The sequence below is a fragment of the Sebastes umbrosus genome, chromosome 11, assembly GCF_015220745.1.
Source record: "Sebastes umbrosus isolate fSebUmb1 chromosome 11, fSebUmb1.pri, whole genome shotgun sequence".
Lineage (NCBI taxonomy): Eukaryota > Metazoa > Chordata > Actinopteri > Perciformes > Sebastidae > Sebastes > Sebastes umbrosus.
The window spans coordinates 7,660,787-7,683,670 of record NC_051279.1 but is presented as its reverse complement, the minus strand read 5'-3'; the positions used below and the strand labels follow the sequence as shown (position 1 = coordinate 7,683,670).

At 42.0% G+C, this 22,884-nt stretch overlaps 1 protein-coding gene across 2 annotated transcripts in view; it reads left to right on the top strand.

The window, feature by feature from the left end:
* Positions 1-8,340, top strand: part of bbs9 (Bardet-Biedl syndrome 9) — a 185,377-nt gene extending 177,037 nt beyond the window's left edge. For both annotated transcript variants that reach the window (XM_037785187.1, XM_037785189.1), the window contains one exon: positions 7,727-8,340. In XM_037785187.1, the coding sequence (XP_037641115.1) occupies positions 7,727-8,094 (368 nt within the window). In that variant the 3' untranslated portion in view covers positions 8,095-8,340. The remainder of the gene's footprint in view (positions 1-7,726) is intronic.
* Positions 8,341-22,884: the final 14,544 nt, after the last annotated feature.

Here is a 22,884-nt window from a genome sequence, read left to right as displayed (position 1 = left end):
GCATCGTTAGCTATTATACATTTTTAAAGTGTTTTGATGATTTATAGTTCAGTGATTTATTTTTTGAATCCACCTTTTTCTCCATCATCTCTGCTTTCTTTAGTTTGTTTTTTAATACATTTCCCAGAATGCCGTCCAGCAGCCATCAAAGGTTGTGAATTAGTACTTTATTTCACATGTGGGTGGTAGGCTAAGGCTTACCACAGTAATCAGTGTTACACGGTGTTCGGGCATACATCAATTACATTACTTGCCCACCGCCCTCACCGTTGTTTTGCTTTTTTTTATAGAAATAAAACCCATTTTGTTCATTTTTGTGTATCAGCACGTGTTCATCAAATAAAAAAACTCTAATTTGTAAAATACTAAGCCTGTTATCAATACATAGTCGGACAACAGACGCTACAATTATACGCTGAAAGGGAAAGTGTCTGCTCCGTACCGAGTCTAAGGAGTGCGACAAGACGATGGCGGAGGATTTGGTGTCAAAGCGAAAAGCAAAAGTGCCTATTTGGAAATATTTTGGATTCAAACCCAGTGCTGATAGGGAACCATAACGTTAATGAGGCAATCTGTAAACTGCAGCGGCGCCAGGTGGAAACCTACGTTCCCGCAGCGAAAGCTCGACCGGAGAGGCCAGACGCACAGCGATCCAACGTTAAAGATCAAAATAAGCTCTCTACAGATACTGAGAGAAATGCTGAACAAAAGACGTTAATCGTTGCAGTTAAAGGGCCATTAAAGTGACTCTCCCACACCGCCGCACAACCCTGCAGCGATTCACTGCAACGCCTGATCTGGTCTGAATGCAGCGTCACTCACAATAGCTCTCAGAGATTCTCTCTATTTTCTGTTTAATGCGGACAGATAGCAAACCTGTAAACTTAGCTCTGTCGCTAACGGGACGATAAGTTCACACAACTTATTCAAAAGCATACAGTGTTTATACCATCGACTTCTGTCTCTTTTGTGCAGTTGGAGCAGTTTAATAAAAGTGGATTGTGACACATTTAAGTTTTTCCTCATCCGATGAGGGGTCGTACTGTAAAGGACAGAGGGTGTCGTATGCTTATTATTACAGACTCTAATGCCCCCTGAGGCAAATTTGGGATTTATGATATTGGGCTTTACAAATCTAATTGACTTGACACAAAAAAGGCTACGATAGCTTCCTCCATTTTGGATAATCCCCTTAAAGGTCAGCAAGACAGCCTGCTATCGGTCAACTGCGCAAGTTCATGGTTAAAAGTTCAATAAAGTTGAACTCGATGCACTATATTGTGGATTTACTTCGCCTTAACGAGTGAATCTATTGACTGATTCCATTGGCATGAACTGAATTTGCTGCTGTTGTGTGTTTATGTGTGTGTGTTCTTCTCTCCGTCACACACACTGTCATTTCCCACGCTGTCGACCACACAGCTTTGTTTTTAGACTTCACATAATACTGTTGTGTCCTGTCCGACCGCCTCGTCTGGACCGCATGAACACACACATGATCTCAGTAGGCATACACACTCACAAACACACACTCAAAGAAACACACTACACCACAGATCCAATCAGTCAGTCCTTGGCAGATTCTGTTTCTCTCTCTCACACACACACACACACACTCTGCAGAGAGTATTCTCCTGCACGTTGATTGGTCGGGATGCGGGCTATCTGTGCGGCCGCCTCTATTTTGACTACGGCTGCCTGCAGATGAATGCAGCGCCGTGATCTGCCGCTAACATGCGAATCCAGGCGTAACGTGTGGGCTTTGAACACAGCGCAGATAGCGTCCCTCTCCTTATCTAATCCACTCGCTGACTTTTGTTGCTGTGGTTTTTGTTTTTGAACCACGAGGAAACAAACAAGTGTTGCCCTCTAAACTCCAGTGGAAGATGAAGAGCCTTGATATGTTGGAAGCAGTGAGAAAGAGTGATGCAGGTTGAGTTTAGTCCTAAGATTGATTTAGAAAACCTGTCAAGGAAACATCATACATGTAGCCAAATAATAAGCACACACATTCTGCTGTATGTTATATACTGCAATAGCTGCATAAATACCAGCCCAATCTCACGGTAAAGCATGTAATATACCCGCCTGTCCACCAGAAGAAAGTGTGTCAGTGTCACATTTTGTGCCACCGAGATGTGAATATTACACACCTGCATGAAGATGCAGTATTTTGTAGTGACAGTTGCTACGTGACGTTTGTCACATGTTGTGTAGTGACCGAAGTCTAACTTCAGAGCGAGTTACATAGTATATAAAGTTTACTTCAATTCTCCAAGACTTCTCTCTGTTTTTGGTTTCTCCGTTCACCATGGAGGCATGAGAGAAAAACAAAGTTTTTTTTCAAGAATTCAAGGTAACACGTGGTGAGTAATTGACATACAGACGGTCATTTTGTGGGTGAAGCATTCCTTTAACCAAATGCTGTGAATGCCTAAATATAAGTCACTACAAGTGGATATTGTATTGCAAGATTGAATATTGTGGTGGGAAAAAAAAATATGTTGTCAAGCTCCACGCTTTTTTTCCAGCCTCACATGCACACTGGGAGCTGCCCAGTACAACCACAGCTCTGCTGGGGTAGCCGAGAAGCTTCCCTGAAGCAGCTGGATGTTCACTGAGCGTTCACTTTTCCCATCCGCAGTTTACCAGGGGAATTGAACTGGCAACCACAAACCCAAACCTGAGTAATATATATACACAAAAACTGATTCCATGACAAGAAAATAATCATAGAGTTGGGGTGAAGAGTCCACAATAGACTAATAAACCATCTCTGCTCAAATTGAAATGTTCTAAAATGAACATGGAAAGACGTACAACCAAATACCTCAGTTTCACAGGACCAACTAACAAACCACACAAGGGCAGTCATGTCATTAGGCAGGCAGCCTCAGCCTCGGCATCGGAGGGGTGATTTGCCTTTTTTTTTTCTCTGCGCTGAAAAGCGTGTTCCTGAAAATGAAACACCTCCTGAGTAATTTGGGGGAACAATATTATAATAGATTTATTCCCTGAAGGATCGTTCGCCGAAGTCAACGATGTGCAACGTAAGGAACTACATTACCCATGTTTTCCTGTCAAACTGATCCCATCCAGACACGGCTGTGGCAGATTCACATGGGATTAAAATGGCTGCAGACTGCGGTAATCCTGACAAAAACCACCAGACGTTTCCAGGTAGCTCCGGTCCCATGCGAAAAGGGTTTAACGTCACTTCGTTCCCGGCCACTCAGAGCAACGTGGAGCACCGGCCTCTGCTCTGTTTAGTCTACAGACCTCCACTTTGTTAGTTTGTTGAAGTAGCAGACTGACAAGACGTGACCTGACCCCACTGGATTTCCATACAGGAGGGAAGCTGCCATCTTGTCTTACAACGTCAATGTTTATCGACCCCTTGCTACCGCTCCCCCGAGGACCCGGCTCTCACACACTCTCCTGCTGAGAGTAAAAAAAGAAAATCTAGGAGTGGACGGTAGCTTCTCTGGGAGCTGGAATACGGTCTTGACATACAAGTGGAGGGAAAGTTTTCACAAATTTGGTCATTCTGTTTTTATAGGAGTGTTATGCTACACAGATCCTACATGAGAACGTCCTGTATCGTTCCCATCAGACCTCATATTCACCATGACTTCCTGTTCATCAACATCTTAGTAAGAACTACCACTCTGGCTTCATCCACACTTATATTAAAAATCTCCGTCCAGATGAGCGTTTTAGGGCCGTTTGAGAATTAATCTCCGTCCATACTACCACGCCTGAAAACTCATATCACATGACCATTCACATACGTGAAATTAACCACTGGTGGTCGAGGCTGATGTTGTTGGTTTTCTTCCAGAAAAGGTTCCCGTGATGGGGCGTGACGTATCGGGGAAAGACATTTCATGACTGATAAGACCCAATCGAATGGGTGTCTGTGTCATCGTTTTCAAAGGTGTCCGTTTCTTCAGTGTGGACGCTAGGCATAAACACAGCAAAAGTTATGCGTTTTGAAACAAAAACATTAGTGTGGATGTAGCCTTAGATGATAAAAGCAACCAAGAAACTCAACCTCTGACTACAAAAGCACCGACAATACACACATTAAAAGATGCACAAATTACAATGAAGGTCATTCAACCACCACCCAGAATGAGTCAATAAGGACAAGTCAAAAAAAAGAGAGAGAGAGAGACATAGAGCCAAAAGGAGAATCGGCCCTTCAACATTACAAAAATAGATCAAATACTGTGACAATAAACACCACTCCAATAACGACAACAACAAAGAATCACGGCAAATTAATAGATGCATGTAAAGTCAATTTTACAGGAGCTGTCCAATCAGCACCACAAAAAGTAACAATAATCCATCACTCATTGGGCATATTAGCGATTAGGGATATAAAAATGCACCTGCCAGTGCCTGATTATAACTTTTTATTTAAATAAAGCCTCTCTTGTACACGTTGAATTTCCTCTAGATTTTTTTTTTGTGAACCCCCAACCTTAAAGTTCAAACTGCGCCTATGTATTTAACACATACATGAAGAGATCACAGTCATTAATGGGTGCGGCTCATGTGAAACTGAAATAGAAAAGTTTTCCAGCTATATCATGGTGAGAGATTGGAACGCGTAACCGTAGCTGTTTCACCTTTGTATGTAAAGTGGTGTCATTTCTTTCTTGTTGTAGGACCATTAAGTTTTATTGATTTTTTTTGTCCTGTCTGATTGTATCTCCTGCTGTGCAGAGTTATAGTATATTTTGAATCATCAAATAAAGTCAATCAATCAGTTAAGCACACACAAACACACACAGTCTCATGGTATCTGTTGGCTCAGCTGCTGAGGAGTGATGTGCGGAGATTGGGGCTTGGAGTGTGTGTGTGTGTGTGTGTGTGTGTGTGTTTAGTGGTGGCCAGACAGTGACTGTCGCTGCAGGATTAACCCACACACTCAATCACATGGTCACTAACTAACACACACACATATAAGAGTACTGATTCACAGACCCAAACACATGAAGACACAGACATATCTTCAGCTTTATACACGGACACGCGCTTTCTTTCTTTTTACTGCTTAGATACAGACACACCCTCAGCCAGCATTTCTTTTATGTCAGACTGTAAAAGTTCTAAGGCCACCGAGAGACCGTTTGCATTTCAATGTGTAAATTTGCACTTTTTACACAGCTGCTTTTTACACAATCTGCGGTCGCCTACATTTATTTAAGTATTTAAATGGTTTGTTCTCACTTGTTCTGCGTGAGCGGATACATTTGTTGTGTAGCAGCATGAAAGTGTGCTTTCTGCTCATGTGTCCTGGAAACAGAGTGTGAATGTTGGTGTTTGTATATTGTATTTACTGCTGCCTGTATTTACTGTTATAGTTTTGAGGTTATGTGGTTATATGGAGTTGTTTGCCCCTGGTTGGGTCGGGTAGACAAGTGCCTGTAGGCAGAAAAACCCAATTCATTTAATGAGCCTCCTCACTTAGCATCTATTAAACTGTCTGTTAAACTGTGAAAACCTAAAATAGCGGCACACCTCACTTGTACATTGTATCAGTTGATGTATAATCATCCTCCGTGTTTGTTTTCACTTTCCCTCCTGTGTGAATCATAATAAGAAACACGAGATTACTCTGAAGCAGCTTTGAACACACTGACGCTGACTTGAAAACTATTGAGAAAAATACTGAATTGTAACCAAATTCAATAATTTCTTCTTTTTTTGATTTTGTTTTTAATGAAATGTTTTAGTTTTTTAGCCCAGACCACGTGTATAATTCTCTCTAAAAGCAGTGTTATGGATTCATCTTAGATGCCAAAATAATTCCAGGTGTGAGTTTGATCTCTTGACGAATCAAACTTTCAAATCAAATTCTAAAGCCTTCATTCATCCATTCATTATCTGTAACCGCTCATCCTATTCATGGTCGCGGGGGGGCTGGAGCCGATCCCAGCTGACATTGGGCGAAGGCGCGGTACACCCTGGACAGGTTGCCAGACTATCACAGGGCTGACACATAGAGACAGACAACCATTCACACTCAAATTCACACCTATGGCAATTTAGAGTCAAACATGTCTAAACTTAATTTTAAAGACAAAATCGCCAGCCCTTTTCAGTGAGTTGCATACTGTCGTTTATGGCACCCGTCTGCCTGCCACACACACACACACACCCGTCCCGAGTCTCTCTCTCTTAAAGCCCTAGACGATGAGCCGTCTGATTAGAGCTCCTCTCTGGAGTCTGTGAACACACACACACTTCTACAGAGCAGTCTGTAGTCTCCACGTACATGCATAGACAGATACATCCACACACATAGACATGCAGACACTTTTAGAGCTACAGTCTCCACACACACACACACACTCGGTGAGATACCAGGCTGCAGTCTCCAGTCTCTAAACCCTCTCAGTTCTCATGGAGATAAGAAGTGCGTCTCATTGTTGGCAGACAACGGTCCCGTTATCATCTTATCAGACAGCCAGTCCAATCTGGAGGAGGCGGGGCTGCAGAGTGTGTGTGTGTTTGACAGGGATGGGGGGGGGGGGGTGTACTTTGGTTAAGTAGGGGTCCTTTGTCATGCAACAGGTGCTGTTGTCGCTCAATTTGTCTTGATGCTGAAGACCAGTGTGAGGGCTGCAGTGTGTTTGCATCAGTGTGTTAAAGAACAAAACACAGCTGACTACTCCAACGTCAGTTAATCCTCATTCTCACTCCTGATGAACTGACTTACAATGTGACGACCCCCATCGGAGGTCGTACTTTGTTAGAACAACATGTGGCTCATTAACACTTTGATCACGACCCCTGTCAGCGCAGTCTGTCTTTGGGAGACAGAGGCCCTCTTCAGACCTGGCATTAACATGCGCCCTGAGAGATCGGGTCACAAGTGGACAGCTTTAAATACGTCTGCTCACGCCTGGTATTAGACTGCGTCTCCACACGCGTCTCCAGTGACCACTTGTGATCGGATATTACTTCACCGCTCCGGAGCACCGGGAGGATACCAGAGGCACATTTTTTTCAGATTACCTGTCTCATGCACTACTGTCAGGATATAGTGACCGTTTTATAAAAAATAACTTTTTTTTAAAATTATATTTGCTCCAATTCTACCCGCTGCTGCTTTAATATGTGAATTTTGATTCTTCGCCTGGTCCCCATGTGAGTCAGTATGCAAGGGGCCACACGAGGTGCCAGTGTGCATCTCTGCCCATGTACTGATTTATTTATTCATTTATTTCATTGTGTATGGTCTGGCTAGATTTTAAAAACTGTATTATAAAACTGAATTGCTCTTCTGGGATAAATAAAGAATCTGACTCTGAACAAAGAAAAGCTTTTTGAAAACTATGATGTCCATCTGCAGAGCTCTCTGTGCTCTGTGAGTCCTCATGTTGAGTGCCTGAATCTGTATCTCTGTTGAATTTGTCAAGGGAATATCTGACCATGAAACAGTGATTTGATCTGATTTGACATCCCAATGCAGAAGCGACCGAATCACTATTTTATGTTTGTTCAGTTGTCTGAAAACAGACACAGAAAATATGTGATGTACGACACTCAACTAAATTCTGACTTTTGCTCCATTTAAACACACTAATGTGTCCACAACGTACCATGGATGTAATGCATCATTTTGTCACTGAAATGGAAGGATTGAGACATTTAGTCGTACGTAGAGGTGTGTGTATTAACGATGTCTTCGTTCTCTTTTGTCCTTCAGATAAAGACTCCAAAGAGACGAAGGAGGTGTCCAGGGAGTCATTAGAGGCCAGCGTGAAAGAAGAAGTGGGAGGCGCAGAGGAGCCCGTCAAGGAGGCGAAAAAGGAGAAGAAGGAGTCATCCAAGGAGAAGAAGGAGTCCAAGAAGGATTCAAGCAAAGAGCCCAAGGAGGAGGCGGCGAAGAAGGAGTCCAAGAAGGAATCGTCCTCCTCCAAGGAGAAGAAGGAGCCATCGAAGGAGAAGAAGGAGAAGGACAAAGACAAGGAAGGGAAGGAGGTCGGCAAGGAGTTAGGGGACAAGAAAGTGCCCAGGAAGTCATCTGTAAAAGTGAAAGAGAAGAAGAAGGAGCCAGACGCTGGAGAGGGCTGACAGGAGCAGTGCAGTAGGCTCACATGATATGCATACAGACACGTACATAAACACAAGATACATGTCTAAACATCATAAACATATATGTATATACAGTGTCCATGTAAACATATACAGTACAAAGTTACATAACTTGACACACACATATGCAGTCTTAATATATATTTACATGTAAATATACTCAGTCAAGGCCACATATGTCAGTAGCAAAGCAATTTCCTGTCAGACGCATATTTACGTTGTCCAGTAACACACACACACACACACAAACACACAAACACACACACTGACACACACACTTTCTGTGTCTCTGGGCTTTTGAACCACATCCACTAGTTTCGGTGTGTGCGAGCTGGGCAACTGTGGTGAGGTCTGAGCCCGGGGAGAGCGAGGATGAAGGCGATCTCCTCCTCCTCCTCTCCTTAGACATTTCGCTGACTCTCTCCTTCCTCCTCCTCCTCGTCTTCTTCGTCTAGCCTCAGCAGCAGTTGAACCCACAGCCCTGCGCCTCCCTAATCCCAGTCAGGCCCCAAACCACCCCCCTCGCCCACGCACACTTCTGGATGTGACGTCAGACCCGCCCCGGCTCTCGCCCGCCTCGCGTGGCACCGGGCCCCGCCAGAGCCTCCCCCGCCTCGCCGCTAAGAATAAATCGCCTGCCGACGTCCTGCAGCCCCGCTGCTTCCGGGTAAATCAAGGCCACATCCTATAGCCACCACTACCCCCTCTGGCCTCTTCCAGTCAGTTTTGCTTTTTAAATCTGGGACACTCAAGGACACGCGGCTGCCGATGGACACATACTTGGTGCTGTGGGGTCGAACCCGAGACTGTTTTTGTATGGTGGAAACCAACAGGGCGTTTTCTGGAAAAAGCAGGGTGGCAATCAGGAGGGTAGAGCCTGCACACCCGAGGTTTGTTCTGCTCATCTTCAAGAACATCATGGAGAGGAGGCTGGATATTTAATACACTCCAAGACACTTGTGTCATCTGTAACATCAGGAGCACATTCAACCAGCTCCATACGATACGGTTTGATATGGTATCGTAAGATGACCATTACTAGTGTCAGAGGAAGAACGGTCTTTCAGAATAAAAAATAAATACAAAATAAAAATAGGTTTTAAAATAAACTGCACAACATCAGCTCACTCAAATTACAACAAAGAAACATATGTTCCTACTTTTAGTGGTATCTAGTCATGCAGATCAAAGCATCCTCATACAACGGTTGGTATGATATGTTACGAAAAGTTATTCCTCATTTTACGGGTTTTTTCCTACGAATGTCCAGCAACAGGTTTCAATTTTGGCTCGTTACATGTATAGCATTTTCAAAATAAACTTCTGTCTTCACAGCAAACTACTTGGTTAGGTTTAGGAAAAGATTGTGTAAGTGTGTTACTTTAAAAACAGAAGTTATGTGACAAATAAGTCAACATTGACTTCTGGTTTCACACAGGGTATGAACGTCAGTCTCCTGGGCGAAAGTCTGTTTTTTTCCACCTCGACCTCCTCCTTACTCAGAGTTTGTTCCTGGTTCACAATTATATGGATTGCATACAAATTATTTTTTTGGGACATACACGAATTACAGTGCATTGCTTTTCGTAGGTATAGCTACGAATGGTGTATGAGAACAGAAAGATAGATAGTTGTTGTAGATAGTGTTGTTGATTTGTGCACGTTCTGAGTAGAGTATCAGTTACTGAAAACTGTCAAGTTCCGAAAGTTGGCATCAAATGTCTGAGGTAAAATGACTGTTTTGTGAATGGAGTCTCGTCTGGTCTTGAAGACCGCGATATAATGGCTTTAGTTCATGTCGGAGGTAAAGCGGCTGTGGATGGGAGCAGCAAAAAATCATATTTTATCCAACTAAAAAAATCAATATCAATTTAAGTGTAGGCTAGAATATTTTCCCTGCTTTACCTCGCCATCAGACAGCCCTTTCCGACGGGGAACTGACGGTCTTCAAAGCCACCAGACCAGACGGCATTCACAAAAACGTCAGGTCACCTGGGAAAACATTTTTAGAAAGGCTTGGGAAAATAGCATTTTGACACTAAAACATGCGTACTTTGACCAAAATTTGAATGTTGGGATTTGAATACATAAGGGACACCACTGTGAAGCTACAGAATGATATAAAAGGAATGATATAAAAACCTAAAAAATCCAATTCTACACTGTTTTATTTAGATAAAGTCCTTTTATGGCTGACAGTATTAAGACAACATTTAAAATTTGAGAAAGAGTTTCTTCAAAGAATTATATTGAGAAAAAAAGTAATTTTGATATTGGTATTGAAACTCAGGAAAACAAAACCCAGCCTTTGTTTTGAGAGATCCATCACTGACATTTCTGCCTCCTCTCCAATACAATTCAGGTGAATTACATTTTGATGTGTGGTGTTCACAGCTCTGAAACATTGCATTTAAAAAGGTCAAACTAAAACTGCATGGTTTTGATACCAGTAGAGGGAAGTGAGAAAAAAATGTTTTGTACTTTCGGGGAACCACCCAAAGAAATGGTATAAAGAATATTGATTTAATAAAAAGGTAAAGAATGTGTAACTGAGTAACATCATAGAGTTTTTACAAGTTTTCAGATGTGTGTTACTGACTTTACAGCTTAGTTTATATACAGAATGTTCTTGATCAGTAAACTTGAAAGTGATTCAGGAGCTTTAAAGTAAAACAGTTGGGGATGTGAATCTGTCTGCGCCCCTTCCATGATATAAGAAACACAAAAAGCGAGGAGTTTTCTTCCTGTTTTTTCCTGCTGTTTAAGACCGGACAAAATTACGACAAATTCTCACGTGCGTCCTCGGTTTTATACTGGACCCTGTTGATGTTGGAGATATTGAATTACAAGCTTAAAAAGTGTTTTTCTTTTTCATTGTAGAAATGAATGATAAAAAACTTGACAAGCGTCAGCTCATACTTGCCAAGGAGGTTAGTCTGTGATGTGACAGAGGTTCCCATTGGACACAAGATACAACATGTTATCGTTTCAGAATACCTTGAATGTTTGTAATATAAAGTAGGTTTTGCACTGTTGTATTAGCTGTTCAGATGTACCAGGCTCCTGTTGTGAGTCTGCTTTTATAGCCACAATTCATTCCAAGAGGAGATGTTCTGCACGTCATTAACGTGCAACTTGCAGAAGATCCCCAACCAAGGAGTCTGAGAATGAAATCAACCTTATTTATGAAATATTTAGTAATAAAAGTGATCGACTGTAAGTAATCAAAGCCTTCAATTAGTGCTTTATTGCCATTTTGTTTATTGTAACAGTTATTTTGAAAAATAATGTGTTTCCCTGCATTTATTCTGCTTGTCTGGATGTGAATGATCAGGTAGAGTAATGTAATGTAATGTCATTATTATTCAGTTACAGGACAAATAACCTGTTGTTTTTTTTGTTTTTTTTACATGAAGACGTTATCTGCCAGTTTAAGCTCCTTCCAGATTGAACATTTCTTGATATAAACTAACTTTGAACAGTAATTTTTCCCTCAGAGTTCGGCGCTGGGTCGTCTTCCTTCTGCACTGAAGATGTAAGTAAATCATAATTGTAATAATGCTTTAGTTCACAAAGATAGCGAGCATAGAGTACATGAAAGTGCAGCTTAACACCTTAAATATATTTATGTTTAGCCAATTACCACCCAGGTGTTTTGATAAATTCAGTCATGTGACACTGAAATATAAAGTATAATTCTTGTTTATTTCAAACTGAATCTTATTAACTTTGTACTCACCAAGTTAATCACTGAGATCTGGGAACACGGCAGCGTTGCGATCAGACGGGCTGTAAACAAAACCCTCGGGTTACAGTTAGAACAGTAAAATTATGACCCAAACTGTCTGTTTTTAACATCCATCACAGTTTACAGACCTGATGCAACTTGGACCTACTGACAAATCACAACACAACAGAGTGGCACCAGAGACAGTTAATGTAAAGCATCCAATCGTTTCATTGTTTGTTAACAGTAAAATAACTCTTAACTAAGTTTAATTAATTATCAATTTACCATTTATAAATGATGGTTAATATAAAGTGTTACCAATTCCAAAAAATAAGGCCCAAGTTGTGATAAAGTCTTTTAAACTGAAGTGAGTTTAGAGAATTGTAAACATACTGGATGAAGCCCAAAGGCCAACACATATAGACAGAAGTGGTAGTCAAGTTACAATAGACGATATGTGCTGATTCGGGGAGCTAATGTGATAAAACTTGTTGAGTTGATGATGGGAAATAAGGCAGAGTCGTATACGCGTACCAAAAAGTGGCCGATATACGAGCTTGCATAGAAAACAATGGACAGGAGTGTTTTGAAGTACATCATACAATGTGTTTTGCCCTTATGTCATCGTGTTGGCTTGACATTGCATATTGTGGCATATTTCGGAGTTTCCGACTTTCCATCGTCTCTCGAACACATCACGATTCTTACATTTCTCCTTGGAAAGTTGCGGACAAAGTGTAGAAATAAACCAAACACTTGTCAAGTTGATGAACAGGACTCAGTCTGACGGCGTTTGAAGCGACAATTTTTGTTTTTTCTTTTGGGCGGTGGAGGCGAGGTCAGCTGCAGATTGGGTAACGGTGCTGTTTAATCTGGCAGCAGCTCCCAGTGTGTATACGCTGCAGATAAAGTTACAACCCGCAAAAACACTCTCAATTTCTCTGTTTCTCTTTCTCCATCACTCAGATATTTTCATTTCACTCTCAGCTCTGTTTTTATCGTCCTCCCCATTATGCTTCTGTCTATGTCTATTAATCCCCCTCTGTGTTATCTTTCCCTCCTCCTCATTATTTTTGAATTCCACATCAATCACGCTTTTCACTTGTCCCCCATCTTTCTGTTGACGCCTCTCACAAGAAAAGTCACCTATATTCTCTCCATCTTTTTTGGTCACTTTCCTACTCTACTCTTTCCTGTCTCTTTTCAAAACGTTTAAATATTTTCTCTTTCTGTTTTCTGTCTCCATCACTCACTCCATTTTTGTTTTTTTTAACTACCTTAATTCACTTCAAATCTCCATTCCCTCATTCCTTTTTCAGTAACTCTTTCTCGATCTCTCTCCTCCGATCACTTCATCCCTCCATCTATCAACACTCACTAAATTATCAGCCTCACTTTGTTGTTTTCTTTCCTATTTTAATACTCCACCCTTCCCCACCCACGGGAACTTTTCCTTCCTGGAAGTGTGGAACCTTTTTTTTCAAGAACTTTACCCCCTTTGTCCACCAGAGAAACGTATCTGTTCCAACTGTAATTTATTTGGCCGTATTTCCAATTATGAAATAAAAAAAACTATTCTTCCAAGCGCCACAAACTGTTGGCCGTGTTGGAATTTTGTTTTGAATATTTGTTTAGAATAATAAACATCTCTGATTTGTTAAACAGACACTTTGTGTGTTACACAACCACCGTTTTTGGACGCCAAGCGTGGTTCTCCCTTTGCTAAAACACAGTGTTCAAGTAGTAGAGTGCTCCAGGAATGAGTCGTAAATCCCAGAAACGAGCGTTAACCGCTCGCGAACCTTATGTGTCAAGACACTACGCAAAAGGCTGCCCCTGGCGTCACGGCCTCCACCCAAACGACGAAATATGACACATAGGGATGAGATCACGTTGACTTTTTAGAGATGTCTGATTGTTTTTTGTATGTACTTGTGTGTGTTTGTTGAGTGTTTTTCTCTTTGTACCTGCTTCTTCTGCTGTTCTCAGGTCGATCTTGATCTCGATGAGATCACCTGATGAAATAAAGTTTGTATAATATGCTTATAAAACACAAAAAATAATGGAAGCAAAACATATCTTAGAAAATATGAAATAAGTCTGCTAAAGTACAGACTGCTTGAAAATGTTCTGCTCTTAAAGTCTGTCTGCCAGTGGACATTTAAGCCGCAACGGAGGCGCGACGCAGCCACATCCAGTGGACATCCGGGGTCATTTCTCTTCCATCTTCCTGTTTCTTTTTTCTCCCACATTAGTTCTTCACCAGCCTTTTTTCTTCTCTTCCCTCTTATACTTTTCTTCCTCATCAATCTTTCTTTCTCCTTTGGTTTGTATTTGTGACTTTAATCACTTTCCCAGATTTAGTTTTTTCCCTCTTCAGTAACTTCTTCCCTCATTCTCGCCTCGGCCCCGTAAACCAGCTCTGATGTGAGGAACCACCAAACATGGCTGCACACACCCAACTGGTAAAAACATCAGACAACAATGCTTGAACAATCAAAGTGTAACCGGGCCGCAGCAGTTTGAACAGAGTGTAATAAAAGTGGAGTTTCGGATTTAGACGTTGAGGAGCAGCCGGCTCAGTGTGGGTTTTATTTCGGAGCTTATTTCTGTCTCCCGGGGTTTAAGGCGTAAACAAACTGGATTAGATAATTGCCGCATCATTTTACTCTCGCTGCGGATTTGAAGCGTCAGCAGTGCTTCACCTCCGCCACGGGGAACTTAAGTGGCTCGGATTTCTTTTTTGTGTGAACAATACTGATCCCATGTTTTGATCCCAGGGGAAAATTACCAGAAATTATATTTTGTTTCCTTGGTAACGCAGCTACATCATGTTTCTCTCTTCTATGTGGAAATATAGAAAACACATTTAGATCATATTTTCTCCTCTACCGATAACATTCATATTCATACCTTCTGTTTCTGTTGTATTCTGGTTGTGGGTCAGGAGGAAGAGCGTGTTGTACACTAATCAGAAGATCAACAGTTTGATCCCCACCCCCTCCAGTCCACATGTCGAAGTGTCCTTGGGCAAGATACTGAACCCAAATCGCTCTGAAGGCTGTGCCATTGTTGTGAGTTCATTATAGAAAGTAAAATACCATATAATTCCCAGAATAACACGACTAGATCATATTTTCTGTTGGCCTTTATACAGTTCTGTAACCACCATGTTGGTGTCAGACAATAAAATATCCACCAAACAGATTAATGGTATAAAAAAAATACACACAAATGTGTTGAGAATGCTCATTACAACCCAACAACGTCAATATTGGACCATTCTTAAAAACCCTGGATCATGTTCAGAGAAAATAGCCGTGTTTCCTTTCACATATTTGTATGTACGTTTTGAAGTATCGCATTTGAAAAGCTGTATGGAAATGGCAAAATTGGATAAAACCACAAAGTTGTTATGCTCGTTTGAGGTGGTTTTGCCTTTGTTGAGAAAGAGTTGATGTGCTAAATGGATTATGGAAACGCCTTTGCCAATTAAATTCTGAGGTAGTGAGCATTTAACTCACATGTCTGATCAGCTGTTTCTGCTGTCTGCGTCTTCCTGTATATTTATATTGTCTTTGTCTCTGGACAACATGAAACATGGCCAATACCAGCTGACATAAAAGAACAATTAAAAATTACCCAATTGAAACAAATTCCTTAAGACCTCTCCCATTTTTATGCCTCTGAGCTGGCGGCAGCCATGGCCGGAGGCGTTTTGTTTTCAGGTTGTCCATTCGTCTGTCCGGTCCATTCTGGTGATATCTCAGGGAATTTCTTCAAATTTGCTGAAAAGTTCACTTGGAATCAAAAATGAAGTGATCAGATTTTGGTGGTCAAAGGTCAAGGTTACTGTGACCTTATGTTCGTCCCATTCTCGTGAAAGCGTTATCTCAGGAATGCTTTGAGCAAATTTCTTCTTCTTGTCAAGAAGGACTCAAGGATGAACTGATTTTGGCCATAACTCAAGAGTTCATCTGCTAATTATAACAATTTCACACAAATGTCTGACAGGATAAAATGATGAATTGATGATATTTTGGACAGACATGGATGTAAACTGTAACTTGACTGGTTGACAGAGGCACACAACCACAAAGTGGTAATTCTAGTTCTCTCGTAGATCGGCCAAGACGACTTGTTTTGTTTCCAGTTTGCAACCTCTACTTCTTCTTCTACTCTGCTTACTGGCAGATTACGGTCAAGCGTAGCCATAGCGCCAGCTTCTGACGAAACTACCCCAGGTTATTTGCTCCAAACCAGTCGATGGAAACATTTCCTTTTTTGCGATATTTCAAAAATTCACTTAAAAATTTGCTTTACAATTGAATGCTCTTTGGATTATCTGCTCATGGCAACTACAGTGTGGTTACAGTTCAGGAAAGACTAAAAGACCTGTATGCAGGTCAGAAACACCTCTACCAATAGAGGTGCAGAGGACCCCCATGCATGGTCTCCCATACCCTGCAAAGTCATAGAAATCATTTCACTTGACTGATATTGTACATACTACAGTGTTGAGTCCACATTGAAGCAGGTGAGTTGAAACACATCTTTTCTCTTTGACCTTTAAAAACAGCCACACTGAACATGTCTGCTGTGTTTCTGCCTGCAGGAGGAGGATGTCTGGTGTGTGTGAGTGCTCAGGTTCTGGTCCAGAGCAGCAGGTAAGGAGCTGAAAACTGAACTCTGCTGTAATCATGGAGGGATAAAATACCCTCTGTTTTTCTCTTTCGCTGAGGTTTACAAAGTCAATTATGTGCTGAGTGAGTTTCATGACCTGTGGGCCCTTGAAACCTGCACGAAAAGCATTCCTTTCTGAAAATTAAACTTTCTGCAGATATGTGTCCGACAACAGCGATACACGCCAAGAGATTAACTCGCAGCCCAACTTCCCTGTGAGAAGCTTGTAAAACCAGGAGACTATGGGGCATGATAGATCCCAGACCTCCCACACTAGTTCTGCTGTTCTCTAACAAAACAGAGACATGGAAAACACTTCACCTCTTTACATCCTGAAATATACACAGCACCAAACCCTCAATGTTTTACTCGCTGGTTTCCAGGGTGTTCATTTGTTGGGGAAAAGTACACAAATTGTTCATAAAAAGCTCCATAAACCTCTAAAATATCTGCGGTTTATGTCCTTACAAGGATGTAAAATACATTTATACAATTACATGTCACAATTAGTGTTTTTATTTTGTAGTTCCACCCTTTGTGCCGCTGGTTTAGTAGCATGGTATTGTGAATATATTATAATGTTGTGTAATCGTTTTACACAATTCTGCTTTTTTTGTTTATAACTTTGAGCAAAATTAACAAAATGTATCATTAAAGTTTTTGTTGAACCGTTTTAGCTGAAGTGGAACACAGTTATATTTTTATATTATTTTTATACACCATTTTGCGCACATATTGTGCTATCAATATCAGAAAACAATGTAATAATATAATCAGATTTGGACCATATTTCCTGCCTCTTAAGGCTGGCCCACACTAAAAGATTTTTTCAAATCTTAACAGACGTTGAAAATGTGAGAGACCCCACACATGAAGACATGTTATGATAAATGTAATAGTTTTGTTCCTATAGTGTGTGGTGAGCAATGATTTGGCCAAAACAGCACACCACAGATTCCATTCATGAACAACAAGAGTCCCGACTAAAAAATATGGAAATCTCGCGATCAAAAATGACTTTGGTGTAAACAAACACGGCGGTCGACAGGCAGGAAGAATTAGCCATGTTAGTTTTTGCACTACTTTGTACTGAGTCAACTTTTGGAGAAACGCAACCCGACGCTGCGGTGGCCAATCACGTAACCGGCAATCCAGAGCTGTGCAACCCAGCCATGAGGGAACAAAGACGTTAATCATTGAGATGCGTTTTATTATTCTCTTTGATGCGAAAACTCGCAATATGAGACAAAACTGAATTAATTACGTGGGTACAATGGATAGTGCTAGTCCCAAATGGGGCTAATGAATGAATGACAATAGCAAGAAGCTATCATTTAGCTGCTTAGAGCACAATCACTATCGTCTAATCTTTCCTACATCCTTTGTTTTGTGTCCATCCCCGATTCCAAGCTCTTTTCTAATCACCTGCAACAATCTATCTTTAAATTCTGCATCTGTCCATTCTTTTATTTCTTTATCGTAAAGTGCTTTGTGCTGGGAGACGAAGTGGATGTTTATCAGATGCTATTTTGGATGATGACGTTTGCATGTATGGTGGCTCTGAGTGGTCAAAAAATCACAAATCTTTTGGTTTTTGACGAATGCAAAAAAACACAGAAAATTGAGTTGATGTGTAAATATGATTCACACAACGGGAGGTCATATTTATTTTTAAACATGCGACAATTTCGGATGAAAAATACAGACTTGTTGTGCAAAGGCCTTTAGTGTTTGACTACAACGTTCAGCCCTGCAAGCTCTGCACAGGCCATCAGAAAGTGCTCCCCTGAGAACGAGGACTTTTTTGGGTTGCAGGAACTATTGCAAAGGTACTGAAATTAAATGCCGGTTCCTCCAATTGAAACAAGGTTCCTCAATTTCTAAAAAAGAATCCTGGGTTCCTGGAAAGGTTCTTGCGGTGGAAACGGGCTATTAGTGTTGGTGTGGCCTGACTCAGACAGCTGGGTCTAACCTCTCCCCTCTCCTCCCCCCTCATAGCCTCTCAGAGCCAGACCTGCCGGCTGCAGGGGGCTTTAACCTCAGGGCCGCCGGGGATCCAGCCTCCCGTCTGCAGCCAGTCTGAAGGCAGGAGGACGCTCAGACGAACATCTGAGGACACTGATCACTCCAGGTCAGACCTGCAGCAGCTCCATCCATCACAAAGAGGAAATCTCTTCACCCAGTTTCACCTTTTCCTCCTTGTTTCAAATCCACTTCCTACAGACAAACATCTTCCTTTGAAACAAACCATTTGTTTTCTCTTCTTAGCTGCTTGACATTTGCTCTTTTGTGGTTTATGTGTTGAGGATATGGGGTCTATGAGTACATTAGTCATTCTAGAAACATTAAGGATCTTTTCTGCGGGAGGAAAACACTGTTAGATTAAACTGTCTGGGGCCATTTCAGTGATGCGTTGAGGTCTTCGGACCCCAGTTTTTAAACCAGGTGGACTGTGGAAAGAAATAATTCAGATTTCTTCCTTTGCTCTTATTCTATTTCACTCTGGTATCATCTGAGTGGTTACAGTCGAATTGCTAAATCACTAAAATCCTGGTGCTGAACTTTTAATCTTTTGAGCCTAAATGAAGCTTGTTGATTGGATGTTGCTCAACAAAATGCTTAAAGTGTATATATAATTCTCCATTGCACATCTTAGCTTGAAATTCCCCTCCATCACCCATGATGTATCACCGCAGTTGAGATTCAGTTGGTCGGATTGGTTGTAATCTTCTCCTTCTTGTTCCTCCAGGCTATTTAGAGACTAGATACTGTAGTATCCTTCTTTTTCTGCTCCGGGGGCGATCTGTTGTCTTATATGTTATATCAATGTGTTCACCTTGGTGTCTCTGGGAGTTACCCTCTGTTTTACTTACACTGCTTTTGTCAGACAAATTCAAATCTTTTATCAGGAAATGAACCTCTAGCGAGTAAAGGCTGTCATCCAGTTTTGCGTATAAACACGTGCGTCAGAAAGGAGCTCAGTATCTTGTCCAAACGGAGAGTCTTCCTGTGGACTGTCTTTGCATTCAAGACATTTATTTAATCCGTACATTGTTTGAGTCCCCACAGAACTTCTTGGGAGTTCCTTCCTGCATTGTATTGAAATTTACTGAAATACTGGAGCAAAAAAGTCTTTACTGTGGTGATGTCTGCTTCCATCGCCAAAACATTTCAAATTCATAATTTAACCAAGAGGGGCGAAGCAGCACACTTTACTTTAAATGAACCCCCCAATTACCAATCTTGCTCTTTGAGTTGAAAGTCAGAAATTTCATTTAATTTATTTTAATTTGACGATGTTTGTCTGTAAATTGTTTATCGAGATTGAACTAACTTCTAAAAACCCACATAGTCCCTTAAACCTGCAGCTCACACACTGACTCCTGCAGTGTCCTGGACACACCGCAGACTCTCTGCTCACTCCCTGTCATCTCCTCTGAAGTGTGTGTGTGTGTGTGTGTGTGTGTGTGTGTGTGTGTGTGTGTGTGTGTGTTAGTGCATGTGTTTGTGTGTGTATGTGTATGTGTGTGCGCGCGCGGTCAGACCAGGTCACCCCCTCCCTCTCTCTGTTGCCATCTAGTGGTTAATATTACCAGAAATCCAACCTCGCACACACTCTGAGACGCTCTTTACCTCTGACAGACACATTTTGATGGTCTCTTCTACTCACACTTTGTTTTTTTCTTTCTGACACACACACACTCACACACACACACACACACACACACACACACACACACACACACACACACTTGCTCTTTGAATCACACTCTTTGATGCTCTCTCTCTCTCTCTTTGAAACACAAACTCCTTCTCCATTTTTGACAAACTTGCTTTTTAAAAAGAAACACACTCTAGTCGTCAACACTCAAACTTTCTCTCTACGACACTAACACACACTCTCTCTCTGACATGTTTCCCTTGTGACTGTCTTCCTCACTGTCTTTGTGACACACACACACACACACACCTGGGTCTGCCTGGCTGGTGTGTGTCTCCAGCATGCAGCAGCACAGATCGAGCGGCGGCTGACACTCAGTTAAAAGCTGCTGGGTGGGTCCTAATTATTTCTTTGAAGACTCGCTTTTCCTCCCCGTCTGAGCTTCTGACGAGCTTCACTTTAAAGAGGCTAGACGCACACACACACACACACAGATACTGTCATGCAACCCGCCTCATCTGTCACATAAGGCTTTAATGTCGACTCCAGACTGCAGATTTATGGGAACATAATGCTAAAATGTAGAGGAGTTTATATGGTGGAGGAGCGTGTTGAGTTTGAGAAGAAGGAAACGTTTTCTCTGTTTGAACAAACCTGCGACATTCATTTAATGGTGATTTCATTCAAAGGAAACCTGAGACATGTTTGGTTTTGGTTATAGATTTGTATTGGAGGAATTTGAGGAAGTGATTCTTCAGTTGACTTTTTCTTGACTGACTTTGTGTCCTTGTCAGGGTCTGATTAGTGTCCCCCAGAGGTTCCCCCACACCCCAGTTTGGGAACCTTTGACCCCTTCAAGAGCCCCAAATGGGTCATTGACAACCACAAGGACTGGTTTGTATTGCACTGAGAATAGCGCATGAATATTCAGTTCAACAAAACTTTGTTTGCGTCACATTTTGATGGAGCCAAAAAATAAACAGAGTGGACTACATGGCCAAAATTATGTGGACACTTGAACAACACTCCCATATGTGATAGTTGAACATTGCATTGCAAAACCATGGACATTAATCTGCTGCTTCTGGTTTCAGTCTTTCCACCAAATGTTGGATCTGTTTGCAGGGATTTGCACCCATCCACTGATGTTGGTGATCAGGTCCAGTTCATCCCAAAGGTGTTGGATGGGGTTGAGGTCAGGGCTCTGTGCAGACCAGTCAAGTTTTTCCACGTAAAATTGGGAAAACCATTTCTTTATGGAGCTGGTTTTGTGCACCGAGACATTGTCACACAAAGTTGGAGGAACACTGTCTAAAATGTCATTGTATGTTGGAGCATTAAGATCTTTCTTCTTTGGAACTAACTGGCCCAAACCAGGAAAAAACAGCCCCACACCAAAGAGGACACCAGTGTCCATGCACTTTTGGCTACACTAATTTCTAAATACAGTGATAAATACTCAGACAAAGAAAGAAAGAAGGAGACCTCTGTGTATCTAAAATTTAAGAAGAAACAAAGTGTGTAGCTATGTGAAAACATTGCCTTTCCTTCTGGCAATAAATTTCTATATTCTCCTGCCAGATGTGCCACATCAGTATCACCACCAAACCGACAGTTTGAAGGAGGTATTGAAGACCAGGTAGATTTGGAAAATAAGTTATTTCTAATTTGTTCAAATGTGGGGCATTTTAGAAGGATATTTACTTCGTCTCTGCTTCTGCTGGAGACGCAAATGTTGCACTTGTTGCACAGTCCTCCTGTCTCTCTCTCGTTATGTTTTTTATTCTTCTTCTTCTAAAACACTTACATTTACATTTAGAGACGAAGCACATGTAGCTCCCCTGGTTTGTTGGTAATGAAACTGGATCCCAAAGCAGGAGGTTAGCCTCTCTCTCTCTCACACACACACGCACACACACTCAGCTTTATGGCACACAGAGGTTCAGTAGCAGGCAGATAGGAGCAGAGAGACTGTGATTATTACAACCTTAGAATAACAAAAGGAGAAGTGGGTGAAGAGGAGGAGGAGGAGGAGGAGGAGGAGGTCTGGGAGAAGACTGCAGTCTGCAGGAGACCTGGAGGAGCAGAGGACCAGAGAGGGTCTTGGAGGGTTTGGTTGGAGGAGGTTTTTATAAAGGTCTGGTCTGGAGACAGGAGGAGGTCCAGGGTTTCACAGGGGAGGCAGGACTTTCTGGCTCTGTGGTGCTCTCTGACACCACAGGTCCACTTTAATGCCAGAGAAGGAGGAGGAGAGAGAGAGAGAGAGAGAGAGGGAGAGAGAGAGAGAGAGAGGGAGAGAGGGAGGAGGGGAGAGAGAGAGGGAGAGAGAGAAGGAGGAGGAGAGAGAGAGGGAGAGACAGAGACAGAGAGAGAGAGAGAGAGAGAGAGGGAGAGAGGGAGGAGGGGAGAGAGAGAGGGAGGGAGGGAGAGAGACAGAGAGAGAGAGAAGGAGGAGGAGAGAGAGAGGGAGAGACAGAGAGAGAGAGAGAGAGAGAGAGGAGGAGGAGGGGAGAGAGAAGGAGGAGGGGAGAGAGAGAGAAGGAGGAGGAGAGAGAGAGGGAGAGACAGAGAGAGAGAGAGAGAGAGAGGGAGGAGGGGAGAGAGAGAGGGAGGGAGGGAGAGAGACAGAGAGAGAGAGAAGGAGGAGGAGAGAGAGAGAGAGAGAGAGAGAGACAGAGAGAGAGAGGGAGAGAGA